This window comes from Bipolaris zeicola (assembly GCF_000523435.1).
Source record: "Bipolaris zeicola 26-R-13 unplaced genomic scaffold scaffold_68, whole genome shotgun sequence".
Classification (NCBI taxonomy): domain Eukaryota; kingdom Fungi; phylum Ascomycota; class Dothideomycetes; order Pleosporales; family Pleosporaceae; genus Bipolaris; species Bipolaris zeicola.
In genome coordinates, this window is record NW_006912117.1 from 5,427 (window position 1) to 20,567 (window position 15,141).

Consider the following 15,141-nt stretch of genomic DNA (forward strand, 5'->3'; position numbering starts at 1 on the left):
GTGTGTTGGTGATGAAGCATGGGGAAGAGAGGCTTGATGAGGATATGCATGCGGGATAGAAATGGGATGTAAAGATTAATTTTCTTATAGCTTTTGGGCTGACAAGGGGATGCGTTGGAAGGTCGACCATGTAAGATAAAAAGACTTTGTTTTCAGCATTACAGGGTAGCCACTTGATCGATTGAGAATAACTGAATCCTATTTTTTTTTCAATTTCTCAACCAGATCTATATTGTAAAGTAGTGAATACTTTAACGTGAAGACTATAGAACGTGTGGTGTCATCAACCAAGTAGTATCGTACGGCACTACTTTGCCTCCCTATAACGATATTGGCTCCTACAATTACACACGAAGGTGCGATAATCTCCGCCATTTTGTATTCCCAGAAACATTACGAACTACCATTATCAAGCTTAGGTCTCGGAGCGCCTCTAACCTTGGCTGGAAGCATTGGCAACAACGCGTACAACCCAAATACCAAAGCAACCTGGGTAAGCCAAAATAGCTGGCCCCATAGGATGTTGTACTTGACACTGAGAGCGTATATGCTAGTTGCTATGGCAGGACCAAGGGATCGAAGACCACACTGGAATGCAATTGCAATAGCGTTCAGAGTCCCAAGGGTCTCAGGCGAGGGTGAAATGTCGTTGAGTGCAAGCTGTACCGAGGCTAGTGTGTGTATTAGTGACAGAAATTGGGTTAGTAGCATGCGGAGGTACTCACTGAATGCCATTGAAACTCCACTGAAAAATGCCAGCATCGGTGGTGCAGTAGCCCAGAAAAGAATAGTCTTGCCATATCGCAGAAAGACGTTGTAAATCGGAATGGAAACGAACAAGATAGGCCAAGCTAGCGCGCATAGCCAAAGCAAACGACCAGTGCCGAAACGCTTGTGCAGCATCGGGAAGACTAGTAGTAGCCAAACAGCTTGAGACACCCCATTCAGCCCTGTGAACATGGCGATTAGACCTGATGAGAAGCCAAGGCCGCCCATATCCACAGGTGTGTATTGGGCTAGTGGAAACACGGCGGTAAAAGTGAACGCCAAAAGCATGACATAATTGTAGATAAGAAGAACACGTGCGACACCGGGGTACTTGAGTAGCTCCCGAGTCGACATGCTGGGCTTTGGGTTCTTCGAATCACCACGAGTATGCAATGTTTCCTTTACAAACAGCAGGGTAGCAATGCCGGCAGAAAGGCCAATTGCCGCAATGACGATGTTTGGCAAAGCGTAAGGATAGTCGTGCCAGAACCGCACCTTGCCAAAAGTTGAGGGGAACTTGTCGGCTGGTCGCTCGAGTCCGCCACCTGTAGTCGTCTACTTAGCACATGATAAGCGTGCGCTAGTCTCTGCATCACTTACCAATTAGCGGGCCTAAAAAGATGCCCATATTGTTGGAGAATGCAAAGAAGCTAAAGGCGCGAGCTTGTGTGTGCTTGGTGCTGTTCTCAGAGAGCATGGCCCGGACAATAACAACAGTGCCAGCAAAGACGCCAGCAAAACATCTGAACAACGCCAGCTGCCATATAGATTGGCTTAGACCGAATAGTAACGTAGCAAGGGTCATTCCAAACAACGATATAACCAGCACTGGCTTTCTCCCATACCGATCAGAAGCCTGGGAGCTGGGTCAGCGGGGATATTCTCTTTGATTAGCTAGTCGAAAATCACCTACCTTGCCCCACAGAATCATGACACACATCTGAGTTGCACTGAAGAGACTTTCAACCAGCCCAGAATAGAAACCAACATCCTCCTTGTCGATACCGCCAACTCTCTCAATCATGAAATTGATATAAGGAATGATTGAGAAGAAAGCAATAGACCCTAAACAGCCCGCATAACACAACAGAAGGACTTGTAATTTTGGAAGTGGGCGATCTTCATCCCCGTTCCTGTTGTCAATGCCTTGGTCCTCGTAGGGCTGGTCCGAAACATCTGAGCTCTCTCCTATAGGTGTAGGTTCCACATATGACAAGAGGGGTGTGTTCTCGTCAGCAGTGCTAATAGACGGTGGTCTACTGCGTATACTAGGCGTTGGCGACATGGTTCAAACGCGTGCCGAGTGCAGATAAAGCTTGGTAAACAGTCTAGTGGTTGGAAGAAGGCTGAATGATGCAGTAATAGTTCATACGATTCTATTCTAGAACACGACAGGTTAGCACGTAGGACAAGGCTTTGAGAAGAGAGCTTTGCGCATGGCAGTAAGCTCACAGGCGGGGACTTACTGAATATGACAGGGCACATTTAAGCTCTTTGTGAAGCAACGCGTTGCTTGGTAATCGACTAACGGCTCGAAAAAGCTACATATCCCTGCTAGCGCCGCGATGAACATCAAAAGTCACCAAACCAAAACACGTCGGAATAGCTCCTGCCCATCTTGGGTAAACTATGCACACCGCAAGACGACAGACTTTTAATGGGCAGTCTCTACAGGAATGTCATGTCAAATACGGCTGTCTCAGAAATGTCATCATGGCCATAGGCTCATCAGAGCACATCACAAACATCACTTGAGCGTTACCCAGCTGTAAGGGATACGAAAGTGTTCATAGGCTCTAAGCTACAACCTTAAGATCCGCACTACACTTCATGTGTGAGCCCAAGCTGCTCCATAACTCAAACACCCAATCATTGACCCGCTGTGCTATTTTGTGGACAACCGCCATGTGTGAAACCCAGGAATGACAGTGCGCCAAAACGCAGATGTCTCCGCCTGTAGGCTTGTCATGATCTCGAGAACCGTACGCAGGAACACGCTGGCAAGAAAGACGTTAGTCGATGAAGTAGTTCGAGAATGCGGTGATTCATACCTTAGAAGCACTTGCGGTGGACGATGGAGGGACCGCTCTCGTCGTACTCCTGCTTTGAGATCCACATCTGCTGGAAGGTGGAGAGCGAAGCAAGAATGGAACCACCGATCCAGACGGAGTACTTGCGCTCGGGAGGAGCGATGATCTTGACCTTCATCGAGGATGGGGCGAGAGCGGTGATTTCCTTCTGCATACGGTCGGAGATACCGGGGTACATGGTGGTACCACCAGACTAGTTTTTTTTTGTTAGCCGCCTGCTATCGTGATTACATACAATGTAACGTACCATGACAATGTTGCCGTACAGGTCTTTCCTGACGTCGACATCGCACTTCATGATGGAGTTGAAAGTGGTGACGTGGATACCGCCGCTTTCAAGACCCAAGACGGAAGGCTGGAAGAGAGCTTCAGGAGCACGGAAACGCTCGTTTCCAATGGTGATGACCTGACCGTCAGGAAGCTCGTAGGACTTCTCCAAGCTGGAAGACTGGCTGGCAGTCTGGATCTCCTGCTCGAAGTCGAGAGCGACGTAGCAGAGCTTCTCCTTGATGTCACGGACGATTTCTCGCTCGGCAGTGGTGGAGAAGGTGTAACCGCGCTCAGCCAAGATCTTCATGAGGTAGTCGGTCAAGTCACGACCAGCCATGTCGACACGGGAGATGGCGTGGGGAAGGGCGAAACCCTCGTAGATGGGGACAACGTGAGTGACACCGTCACCGGAGTCGAGAACGATACCAGTGGTACGTCCAGAGGCGTACAGAGACAGGACGGCCTGGATAGAGACGTAGAAAGCGGGAGCATTGAAGGTCTCGAAAACAATCTGTGTCATCTTCTCACGGTTGGACTTGGGGTTGATGGGAGCCTCGGTGAGGAGGACGGGGTGCTCCTCAGGTGCGACACGCAGCTCGTTGTAGAAGGTGTGGTGCCAAATCTTCTCCATGTCATCCCAGTTGGTAACGACACCGTGCTCAATGGGGTATCGCAGAGTCAGGATACCACGCTTTGACTGTGCCTCATCACCGACATATGAGTCCTTTTGGCCCATACCAATCATGATACTGGCGTCTTTGTCAGCTTGCGTATGAGGGGGAGATGGACACGGGGAGGTTGGTCGTACCCATGGTGACGCGGTCGGCCGACAATGGAAGCTGCAAAGCTGTCAGAATCGAGTTTTCACACCATACTACACCCAGAGGCCACAGCGTGACGCTCTCGATGCAGCTGTTGGGGAGCAAGCTGTGGATTGAGGTACTTACGGAAGACTGCTCGGGGCGCATCATCACCGGCGAAACCGGCCTTGCACATACCCGAACTGTAGAATGTCAGCTCAAGTCCATTTGTGTAGCTGTAACCTCGCGCGCTGCTGTGGAGGCTGTGATGGGGGATTTGGAGAGTGCTTAGGCGCTGGGCACAAGGGAAAGCCCCTCCACAGCAGGGATGGCAGGTGTTGGGGTGTGTGGGATGCCAACTCACCCATTGTCGATGACGAGAGCTGCGACTTCCTCTGTAGGGGGAGAGAGATGTTAGCAGAGTTCATTGAGATAGATGGCACGATCATTGGGGATGGGCATCGGGCAGGGAGGTAGGGGTTCAGGCTGCTTACCCTCCATGATGATTGACTGATTAGGGTGAGATTAGAGTAAACGTAGAGCTGTGAAAGGGTGTGGGTGTAGCGTCGCTGGAGCAATTGAGAGTTAGTAGAGGAAGTTGGGGGTGCAGGTACGGGGCCAGCAGCAGGGAGAACGCGGACAGTCGGGGGAGCTTACAAGTTCGGCGGCGGTGTTGAGGGTGAGGTTCTTGTGCGCGAGGCAAGAACTGGGTGTGCTAAATAAGCGGGTCGGCCTTGCCCAGATTTAGCGGGGTGGCAGGAGCACAGGAGCGAAGGAGAGCTTTGCACGAGCGGACTGATCCCAAAGGGGGATTGTGTATAATTCTACGGAGGACTGAGTGGCCAGCGTGGGCGAGCAGTACGGCGGCCAACTTATAGACGGCGCCCATCAACTCTAGGCTGCACAATTGATGCTTCTGGAGGCGGGTAGCAACAGTGAGCAGCACACGCAAGCCGTTCCGCCACAGCAAACGGGAGGTGTTGTCCACGCACGTCAACTGTACCAGACCGCCAGGCAGCGCTGCAAAGGGCTTGGCGCAGGGCGAGCATATCGACTCTCCACTACGCACTACGTGTTCTCGACGGCATTGTGCTGGTAATGCACGCCCGAGTTGGGCATGGCACACTCAGCAGCCCCCAGCCACCCACCCAGCCTGCATTGCTGTAAGTAGTGTTGCCATTTCATCCGCCATCCGCCATCCGCCATCCGCGGCTTGCTCACCGCCAACTCGTCCTCTCGCCGTCCTCTCGCGCCCTGCCCCCCGCCTAGCCCTGATCCGGACGTCACGTGCAATGAGGGGTACGGTGGGTCGGCCCAGTCCGCCCACCTGCGTACCTGGCCAAACGAGCAGACGTCGCCGCGCTGCCCCCTCAGTGTTCGTGCCTGCCATTGCATCACTGTAAATGCCCATCTTGATGCCAGACAGTCTCGCAAAAGCCCATCAAGCCGTGGCAAGACACGTCAAAGAGTCTCGCGACATGCGCAGCGCCGTGCAGGGGTGCTGTTCGACTGCTGCAGTCCATCGAAGCCGCCCGAAGCTGCTGGCCCCATCGCAACGCCCCCGGCGTGATCAGCGTCATATGTCCCGCCAAAATTATTTCAACACCATAGCCCACAGCCAAACCCCAGCCCTCCTCCACACAGACACTTCCACCCCAATTTCACACGCACATCCAACATCATGAACGACCCCGGACTAAACAACCTCCTCAAGTGGGGCATCCAAAACTCCGAAGCCTCACGCACCGACGGAGCCGCTGCAGACCAGCGGCCCGCCCAGATCGATGTCGAGGCCCTGCAACGCCTCGTCACCGGCATGTCAGGCCCATCAGACGCCCAACTCATGCAAGAGAGCATGCAGGTCATCCAGAATGAGGAAGCAGAACTCGAGCACAGGACGACCGCATTCGACAACTTCGAGCAGCTCATCGAGAACCTGGACAATGCGAACAACATCGAGAGCTTGGGCCTGTGGACACCACTTGTCGAACAACTCGAGAACAAGGAATCCGAACTGCGATTCTACGCTGCATGGTGTTGCGGCACGGCTGTACAAAACAATATCAGGACGCAAGAGCGAGTAAGTAGTCCTTGACGCACAACCCAATTTGCACAATACTAATATGCTGCAGCTTCTTGTTGTCGGCGCTATTCCCACATTGGTTCGGATGGCCACTTCAGATGCCGATAAGAAAGTCCGCAAAAAGGCCATTTTCGCCCTGTCCTCGTCGGTCCGAAATTTCCAGGCAGGACTCGACGCCGCTCTCGAGCATGTGCCCGCCGAACTCAAGCCTGAAGAAAAGTTGGATGCCAACGACATGGAATCAGTAGATTTGCTGATCAATAAGCTGCGCGACAATGTATAGTCTAGGTCGCGCATGCTTTGCATTGGGCGGCGTTGCGGAACTACAATTGGGTTAGCATGGGAATGGCGCACATGTGGGACGACAGTTATGAGGCAGGAATTTAAAAGATCATTACCAAGGACATACCCGGGTTTTGGTAGAGAAGCAATTTGCTTCGGGGATATCATAGAAATCACATCGAGCATTGTCAGGACTACTGGTCCAGACCAGAGCAGCTCAAAATATACAACACCTCATATTATTCCCAGGACCAGTCCAACCAGTTCACTGAACGCTCCTCTCCCAACCATAGTCTTATCTAAGCCCATGCCCAACACGACCATCCTTGACTCTCGTTCGTCGCGTTGCTTGATTGCGCTAGCGACTTGGGTTGCAAGCGTTTGCCCAAGCGTGTCAAGTTCTGGTATAGTGCCGCCCAGTATAGTTGTAGCCGTTAGTTGGTGCATAGGCAAGAGGTCCGAATTTGGATCCTCCTCGTCGCGCTCGAGGTAGGAATTGGACGTGACCGACGCATCCGTCGCAGTGATATCAAGCGGAACGTGTACCTGCATTCTTGTACTTAGCGACTCCTGCTCTAGTCTATGTAGTCTACCGTTTCTTTTTGTACCCAGTGCGCTAGTCGGCCTTGCTGCGTAACCGTGATGAGTATCTTGTCGGCAAAGCTGACGGCCGTTGCCGTCGTTTCTAACCCATTTATCGTCACACTCGCTATCTTGGTATGCGCAGGATAAGCCGCTGGTGTCACGACGTAGTCGTCTGAATTGATTGCTGCTGGCATATTGCTATGATGTCTGTCGCGCTGAAGTGGGGTGATGGCGAGAAGAAGAGTCGGCCCACCTGGATGCGTCTGTTACTGGCCGCGGGAGTGATGCGGAGAGTCCACGCTAGCGTCTGATCCCCGCCAAAATTATTTCGGGCGCATGCGAGCAGACTTCGCCGCCATCACCCGCCCAGCATGCCCAAGTTTGTGCCCCGGCAGCGAAAGCACAAAGTCCTTGCCCGTCGCAAAAATGCTGCCGACCCAAGCAATGGCGTCGACGATGCCAACACGGCTGAGATATTGCCTGTTGAGCAGCAGGAACGCAATGCGAAGAAGGCAGCGCTGAAGGAAGAGCTCACGCGCGAAGCGCAGGGCAAAATGTCCAACAAAAAGAAAAAGCGCCTCGAAAAATACATTGTATGTCACTTTGCGCTCCATTTGCTTCGCACTTACAAGCACGACTAACCCACCCAGGATACTAAACTCAAGAAAGAAGAAAGTCTCGAGCTGCTGAAAAAGCTTGCCGCCCAGAAAGTCGACACTACCTTATTCCAGAGTTCAAAGAAGCTTGGTCGAGGAGCGGATACAAAGAGGGAAGCTTTGAGGCGTGCGCTTGCCGAAAGCCGGGCTGGGATAGATGTGGACAAAAACCAGGAATTGCTGCTGGAAGAGCGCGAAATCAGAGACATTGAGGACGACAGCTCAGACGAAGCAGAGCAGGTATCGGCGCCTGTATCGCACTCCATACCCAAATCTACTGCGCGGCAGGCCGCAGCAAAACCAGCGCATGAGAACGAGGTATCACGAGAACGCGCGCAGTCACCATCGCCATCTGATCCGGAATCCGACACCCGCCAGCCCACATCCGGGATCCCTGCAGCAACGCAACAGACAAACGGCCTATTTGGAAGTGGATTGAAGAGACCTCTGGAACTGGATGATTCAGGCAAGCCAGTAATACAAGTTCGAAAGCGTCGCAAGGGCCAAACCACAAAACCAGTTGCAATTGAAGAAGAAGTGGAATGGGAGGGTTTCAGTTCAGCCGAGGACAACGACAGCCAGATGGAGGAGGACGATTCAGCGAACTCCAGTGCGGAGTCTGAAGATGAAGGCTCTGAATCTGAGGAAGGCGACTCTTCGGGATCAGAGCAAAGCGGTTCGGAAGAGGACTCCGAAGACGAGAGCGATGAAAGCGACACCAGTCTTGATGAAGATAAAAAGCTTGCAAAGAAGGAAAGAACATCGGCTTTCAAGGCTTGGGCAACACAGCAAAGAAACGAACAAGTAGGCTTCACTCCGACTAATCAGCTCTCTTTCGCGCCCACCCCAGCGAACTTCAAACCTCGAGCTTCCGAGCAAGATCCTCTGCCTCCTGAACTCGAAACGAAAACGAAGACCGATGCTACTCGCAAAGCATTCAGCGTAAACGTCGATCGATCGCCCGAAATACAAGAGTCCAGAATGCAGTTACCGATTGTGGCTGAAGAACAAAAGATCATGGAGGCGATACATAATAACGACGTAGTTGTAGTTTGGGGTTCCACTGGTAGCGGTAAAACTACCCAAGTGCCGCAATTTCTTCTTGAGTCAGGCTACGGAGCACCCGATGGACCAACACCGGGCATGATTGGGGTCACTCAACCACGCCGTGTAGCTGCTGTCAGCATGGCAAAACGTGTTGGCGATGAGCTTGGAGATCAAGGCTCTAAAGTGGCATATCAGATTCGCTTTGATACAACCACAAGCGCTAAAACTGCTATCAAGTTCATGACTGATGGTGTCTTGCTACGAGAGATAACTCAAGACTTCGTCCTGACAAAGTATTCTGCTATCGTCATTGATGAGGCCCACGAGCGTAGCGTCAACACCGACATTCTCATCGGCATGCTCAGCAGAATAGTTGACCTCCGAGCTCAGATGGTGAAAGATGATCCCAAAAACAAGCCCCTGAAACTGATCATCATGTCGGCTACTCTGCGCATATCAGATTTTACAGAAAACAAGCGCTTGTTTAGAAGTGAACCTCCACCGCTCATCAAGGCCGAAGGTCGCCAATATACCGTCGTGAACCACTTTGCGCGCCGTACTCAACGAGACTACGTCGAGGAAATGTACCGAAAAGTGTGTAGGGGTCACCGGAAGCTGCCCAAGGGCGGCATGCTCGTATTCCTTACCGGTCAAAATGAGATCTCCCAGTTAGCGAAGCAATTGAAGCAAGTCTTCTCATCTACTCAAGGCAAAGAGATCAAAGCTGGCAAGGTTGTTGTTTCTCCAGCAGAAACACCATTGGAAGTCGAGGACATTGAACTGGGCGCACCGACCAAGTCCACGGATTACGAAGACGATGATGGCTCAGACTCCGAAGGTTCAATAATAATGGGCCTTGATGACGAGGACGACAAAGAATTTGAGATTGAAGATGAGAAGCCCGAAGAAACCGTCATGAATGTTCACGTTCTGCCGCTTTATTCACAATTGCCTACCAATCAACAACTACGCGTCTTCGAGTCACCTCCAGATGGCTCTCGTCTTATCGTTCTCGCCACAAACGTTGCCGAGACCAGTTTGACAATACCTGGTATTCGCTACGTCTTTGATTGCGGAAGAGCAAAAGAAAAGAAATACGATCCGGTTACAGGTGTGCAGAGCTTCGAGGTCGGGTGGATCAGCAAAGCCAGTGCAAACCAGCGTTCTGGTCGTGCAGGTCGTACTGGACCTGGTCACTGTTACCGCCTGTACTCCTCCGCAGTATTCGAGCGTGATTTTGAAGAGTATGCCGCGCCAGAAATATCAAGAACACCTTTAGAGGGTGTGGTGCTACAGCTGAAGAGCATGGGTGCTCCTGTCGTCAATTTCCCGTTCCCAACACCACCGGATCGCGGAAGCCTACAAAAGGCAGAGAACCTACTTTCATACCTGGGTGCACTGTCAATCGATGGAAAAGTCACTAAGCTTGGCCATGAACTTTCTTTGTATCCCCTCAACCCACGATTCGCTCGTATGGTTGCAATGGGTGTTGCGCAGAACCTTGTGGCAGAGACCATTGCATTGGTGGCCGCCTTGTCAGTGCCAGAACTCATCATACCAGAGAACAAACTCGGACTGCGGGAACCAACCAAAGATCCGGATGCCACTCGCACTGAGCAGGACAACATTGAGGCCGAAGAACGCTCACGACTACGGAAAGCCTACAACGCCGCACAAGCGAAGATGAGTATCAACGCAAAGCAAAGCGACTGCATCAAGCTTAGCAACGCAATCTGTGCCTACGCATACGAGCCCAACTCGCGAAGATTCTGCGAAGACATGTTCCTCAACGCAAAAGCCATGAACGAAGCCAGTCAACTCCGCCACCAACTCACCAACATCGTCCGCGCCCACCGACCCACAGCAATCGGCGGCTACGAGCCCAAACTCCCAGCCCCATCCGAGCGCAACATCAACATCCTCACCCAAATCTGCGCCGCTGGCTTCATCGACCAAATCGCCATGCGCGCCGACCTCGCCCCCATCCCCCCGGATCTACCCAGGAAACCAAAGACCGCAATCGACGTCCCCTACGTAACCCTCTTCTCCTCGCAAACCGACCGCTCCGACGACGATCCCCACTCCAAATACGTCTTCCTGCACCCCTCCTCCCTCCTCGCGCGCACACCGCCCGCCAAAATGCCAGGCTACATAATCTACTCGCACCTCCAACGCGTAGCCACATCCACCGTTCACGGCAGCAAAACACCAAAAACGCGAATGCATCCCCTGACGCCCGTTACACGGCCCCAGATTATCAATATTGCACTCAACACGCCGTTGCTGCAGGCGAGTAAGCCCAAGGGCAAGATTGTGGAGTTGTCCAAGGAGAGACGTGAGTGCGAGGTTGAGATGAGTCTTGTCGGGGAGAAGGGGACGCAGGGGTGGGGATTGGGGATTCGGAAGGTGGTGCAGAAGAAGGAGGGGAATGGAAGGTATGTTATTGAGCGGATAGTTGGGTGAGGGATGCTAGAGTGGCGGTATGTTGTGATGTGTGTTGTAGATTAGTCCAGTTGGACGATGCGTACGGATCAGGGTTGATAAAGTTTTTGATTGTTTCTGTTTGTAGATAGTACGTACAGCGACGGTACATTGTATTGTGCCTTACTATATGATGAAGAGGTATATTCTCCAGACGTCTTCCTTTTCTTTCCACCCAACACCCACCTAATCCCTCGACACAGCCGTCTCAACAGCAACCTTCTCACTCTGCAAAACACTAATCTCCTTCTCCACCTCGCCACTACTCCTCGTCTTCCCATCCTCCTCCTCACCCCTCGCAATCCCCACACACCGATACTTGGCAAACTGCCTCGCACTCAGCCTAGCCTCAAACATCTCGTCAATCTCCTCCAACGTCCGATTCTTGACTTCAGGCAGGAAGAAAAACACCCATGTTGCCGCGATTGCGCATGAAGGCGCCCAGATGAAACCGTATCTGGGACCCCAATTCATGGCTGCAGGATTGATAAAGTACGGGGCTGTGAATGTAGTGAGCCATGCGCCGACGAACCCGGCACTGGCAGCGAGACCGAACGTGTGGGAGCGGAGGCGCTGGGTAGGCAGTTCACCGCCGGATAACCATGCATACGTTGATATCATGCCGTTGTAGCTAAACATGTATATAGCGGTGAGCCCGACGGTGACTTTCCCCGTAGCCTTGGCGTTAGGTGCCTTGTGGTACACGACTGCGATGATGAGTTGCAGGATGCCGCAGATGAGGAGGCCCGTCATGAGAAGGACTCTGCGATTACCGTAGCGTACGACGATGAGCGAGTTTGCGATGAAAGCAATTATGCTGATGGCGGAGAGGACGTTGGACATTGCGAAGGGATCGGTGACTTTGGCCATTTGGAGGAAGTATGCTTTGTATGCTAGCGGATTCTTAGTATGGAGATTTCATATACAGCTAAGGTCTCTTGTTCATGGATGCTTACCGATAATGAACATGGAGCCTGAGGCTGCTTGGAGGAGGACTGCAAAGACTGCGAGAAAGGTACGGCGTCGGTCGACGGGATTGCTGAACATGTCGATCCATCCTATGCCAGAGCTTGTTTCTTTTTCCTTTTCAATTGCTGCAAGAATTGCGGAGGCCTCTGCGCGGGAATCATGGCGCTTTGGGCGGAGCCACTCGAGCGCCTTGACACCTTCTTCAAACCGTCCCTGTAGGATGAGCCATCTGGGACTCTCTGGGATGAACCATACGGTACAGAGGATGATAAGCGGAAAGATGTATATGAGTCCAAGTGGAATGAGGTAAGCGGATTTATCTGGGCGCTTGGCTGTAGCCCAGTCGACAATGGTTCCAATCAGTGTTCCAAATGAAACAAAGAAGTTGAAGCCAGTGAGGAACACGCCGCGCAGTTCAGCTGTGCTACTCTCCTGTAGATACAGTTGCGAGAAAGTCATAAAGTAGCCATTTGCCAGTCCGATAATCAAACGTCCAGCGTAGAGCGCTCCAATGTTTTCGGTGGCCATCATCAAGACATTGGCGATGCAGCAAGTGACGCATGCTAGAGCGAGGCACATACGGCGACCGAAACGAGTAGAAGGGACACCAGCAGTAGCGGAGCTGATAAAAGCTCCAAGCGTCATGAGTGAGGAGATGAGCTGCTGTCTCTCTGTCTGGATATTCCATCCTGTGGGTGTCTTGTTTGTACGATAACCAAATACCTGGACGGACGGTCAATGACGAATTCTCTAGCAGACATTCTTTAACAATCATGTACCTCTAGAAAGCCAACCATTGCTTGCAACCCTCCAATCATGCCAAAGTCGAATCCGTACTGAAACGGGCTCAAGATAACAACGCCACAGGCGATGAACAGATGCGTATGGTCGCGCCATGTGTATCCATGATTGTCAGACATGGTAACGGATGTAACGAAGTGATGTGAGACCGAGCCAGCAGGTTCATCAGTGCATAATTGAGGAAAGACATGGTTGCCTTATACGTTGAAGATCATTTGCCCAGACTGGGATGAATGCACAGCGATTTACCCATCTGCCGGCATTGTATTGCCAAGGCATGCTCCGCAGGACACCTAAGTTACACAACCCCACAAGGCGAATACTCTCCGCTCGAGCACAGCCAATGAAGGGAGTACTAGGCGATGGATGTCATCTAGACGTAGAGAGGAGTGGATGTAGGAGGTTGGTTGCTCTATGGATAGATTATGCGTAGCCCATTGGTTTCTGTATCGTACGCTTGACTGAGAGCTATATTGACCTTGTTATCTTAGTTGCCAAGTGATTTGGCTGTTCAATGTGGCCATGTATGCTTTGCATGCCAACAAAACAGAGGTTTCCCCATTTCGATGCCCGAGGTCTGGAAGTGTTCAACCGGATGAAGCAGCCAAGAAACGTGGCTGCTCGTGACAACGACACTCGGTATCAACATTCCGTTCGGCAGGAGAATCGAGTCAAGATAAGCTCGTAAAGTATGGGGTAGGGCAATAGTGGCGTTGGGGATTGTGGGTCGGCCGGTGGTTGAGCGGGGAAATCAAAGCTTGATTACATGGCATGATGTTTGAGAACGAGGATTGAGGCACAAGAGGAAGGAAAGGAAGTTGGTCTCTCCCCACCCCACCGTAAGTACACTCTCTTAGACCATGCCGCGCATATCAACGTCACTTATCCGCAAGGCGCGCGCGATAGATTCTCTTCTTCCCGCTCTTCTCGCACCTTGCCGTGACCTGCAGGCTGCGCAGAATGAGTTGCGATGGCTGCGCGAACACGTCGAGGAAGTTGGCCAAACACGACGCGCCAGGCCAGACAAGTGGGCCAAGAGAGCTTTGCTGCGCCAATTGGTTCACGAAAGGTCACGAGGAAAGCCACTCCAGTATATACTCGGCACAGAACACTTTGGTGATCTGGAAATACGATGCAAACCTGGCGTACTGATTCCAAGGTATGAGAAGTTCACAGTCTTAACAGCTTTGACTGATTTCTGCACCAGACCTGACACAGCGGCGTCAGTCACGCATCTTGTTAGTCTTCTTCGCAACTCGAAAAATCTTCCACCAGAATTGCGTCTTCTTGATCTCTGCACTGGTACCGGCTGTATCCCCCTTCTCTTCCAACATGAATTATTATCTGCACACAGCGATATCAACTTGCGCCTTCTCGGCGTCGACGTGTGTGACAAAGCGCTATCTCTGGCTAAACACAACCTACAAAGGCTGTCCAAGGACCGACAACTCAAGCCGAACGGGCAAGCTCACTTTCTAAAAGCCGACGTACTGATTGACCCGTTCGTGGATGAATACGGACAAGTCCTTCCGTTAAAGGCAGCCCTCAACTATGCTTCGCAGCCGGTTTACTGGGACATAGTCATTTCCAACCCACCTTACATCTCACCTTCTGCCTTTTGGAAAACTACAATGCGCTCAGTGCGTAATTTCGAACCGAAGCTTGCACTGGTGCCACCATTCAAGGACAAACACACAGACACGCAGCAAGGCGATATGTTCTATCCGCGTCTGCTCAAAACTGCACGAGATGTGGAGGCCAAAGTGGTGCTGCTAGAAGTCGCTGATATTGAGCAAGCGCTACGTGTGGCTAGGGTTGCCAGAGACTTGGACACATTCGATGGCATTGAAATTTGGAGGGAAGATCCCAACGCTCCTACCATCGAGACAAGCAAAGATGGCTTTGACGTTATTGGGCAAGGAAATGCCAGAACAGTCCTTTGCTGGCGAGGTCAAGGAACGTGTTGGCTCGGGAAAACAACCACTACTTCTGCCAAATCTACGGTAGAGAGTGCAAACCACCCGTTCAGGGACCCTCCAGTTACATCAGTGAACTCTGCCGAAACTTGTTCGCCTAAGGTAGATACATATGACTTGAGGCCTCAGTTCGATTTGAAATTTTTCTCGCAGCAGGATCCTCAGTCCACTAGGCGTTTTCGTAGGCAAACCTGCAAGCAAGATTGGATGGCTGACAGGCATTTGGTCCAAACAAAGCCCTGATGCTCAAGGGCATTGCGCGTAGAGGGCTTAGACACAGATTCGCTACTGCATAGCAACACAGAGACTACAGAGTTAGTAAGACGATATGTG

General features: G+C 51.8%; 7 protein-coding genes across 7 annotated transcripts; 3 read left to right on the forward strand and 4 right to left on the reverse strand.

Moving 5' to 3' along the window:
• Positions 1 to 393: 393 nt before the first annotated feature.
• COCCADRAFT_4782 (uncharacterized protein) lies at positions 394 to 2,053 on the reverse strand (the record flags this gene model as incomplete). The annotated part of the gene is made up of 4 exons (XM_007713797.1): positions 394 to 671; positions 726 to 1,313; positions 1,369 to 1,624; positions 1,682 to 2,053. 4 exons carry the CDS (start codon positions 2,051 to 2,053, stop codon positions 394 to 396), a joined length of 1,494 nt encoding a protein of 497 aa, XP_007711987.1.
• Positions 2,054 to 2,820: 767 nt separating this feature from the next.
• On the reverse strand, positions 2,821 to 4,429 carry COCCADRAFT_4783 (uncharacterized protein; the record flags this gene model as incomplete). The annotated part of the gene is made up of 6 exons (XM_007713798.1): positions 2,821 to 3,051; positions 3,106 to 3,877; positions 3,937 to 3,967; positions 4,076 to 4,131; positions 4,293 to 4,323; positions 4,423 to 4,429. 6 exons carry the CDS (start codon positions 4,427 to 4,429, stop codon positions 2,821 to 2,823), a joined length of 1,128 nt encoding a protein of 375 aa, XP_007711988.1.
• A 1,180-nt stretch (positions 4,430 to 5,609) lies between these two features.
• Positions 5,610 to 6,294, forward strand: COCCADRAFT_95387 (uncharacterized protein; the record flags this gene model as incomplete). The annotated part of the gene is made up of 2 exons (XM_007713820.1): positions 5,610 to 6,008; positions 6,061 to 6,294. The coding sequence occupies 2 exons, from the start codon at positions 5,610 to 5,612 to the stop codon at positions 6,292 to 6,294; spliced, it is 633 nt and encodes a 210-aa protein (XP_007712010.1).
• Positions 6,295 to 6,527: 233 nt separating this feature from the next.
• Positions 6,528 to 7,072, reverse strand: COCCADRAFT_36509 (uncharacterized protein; the record flags this gene model as incomplete). The annotated part of the gene is made up of 2 exons (XM_007713821.1): positions 6,528 to 6,839; positions 6,902 to 7,072. 2 exons carry the CDS (start codon positions 7,070 to 7,072, stop codon positions 6,528 to 6,530), a joined length of 483 nt encoding a protein of 160 aa, XP_007712011.1.
• A 177-nt stretch (positions 7,073 to 7,249) lies between these two features.
• On the forward strand, positions 7,250 to 11,044 carry COCCADRAFT_95388 (uncharacterized protein; the record flags this gene model as incomplete). The annotated part of the gene is made up of 3 exons (XM_007713822.1): positions 7,250 to 7,471; positions 7,529 to 7,693; positions 7,853 to 11,044. 3 exons carry the CDS (start codon positions 7,250 to 7,252, stop codon positions 11,042 to 11,044), a joined length of 3,579 nt encoding a protein of 1,192 aa, XP_007712012.1.
• A 204-nt stretch (positions 11,045 to 11,248) lies between these two features.
• On the reverse strand, positions 11,249 to 12,951 carry COCCADRAFT_26028 (uncharacterized protein; the record flags this gene model as incomplete). The annotated part of the gene is made up of 3 exons (XM_007713810.1): positions 11,249 to 11,955; positions 12,019 to 12,754; positions 12,811 to 12,951. 3 exons carry the CDS (start codon positions 12,949 to 12,951, stop codon positions 11,249 to 11,251), a joined length of 1,584 nt encoding a protein of 527 aa, XP_007712000.1.
• A 741-nt stretch (positions 12,952 to 13,692) lies between these two features.
• On the forward strand, positions 13,693 to 15,051 carry COCCADRAFT_95490 (uncharacterized protein; the record flags this gene model as incomplete). The annotated part of the gene is made up of 2 exons (XM_007713823.1): positions 13,693 to 13,991; positions 14,040 to 15,051. The coding sequence occupies 2 exons, from the start codon at positions 13,693 to 13,695 to the stop codon at positions 15,049 to 15,051; spliced, it is 1,311 nt and encodes a 436-aa protein (XP_007712013.1).
• Between the last annotated feature and the right edge of the window lie 90 nt (positions 15,052 to 15,141).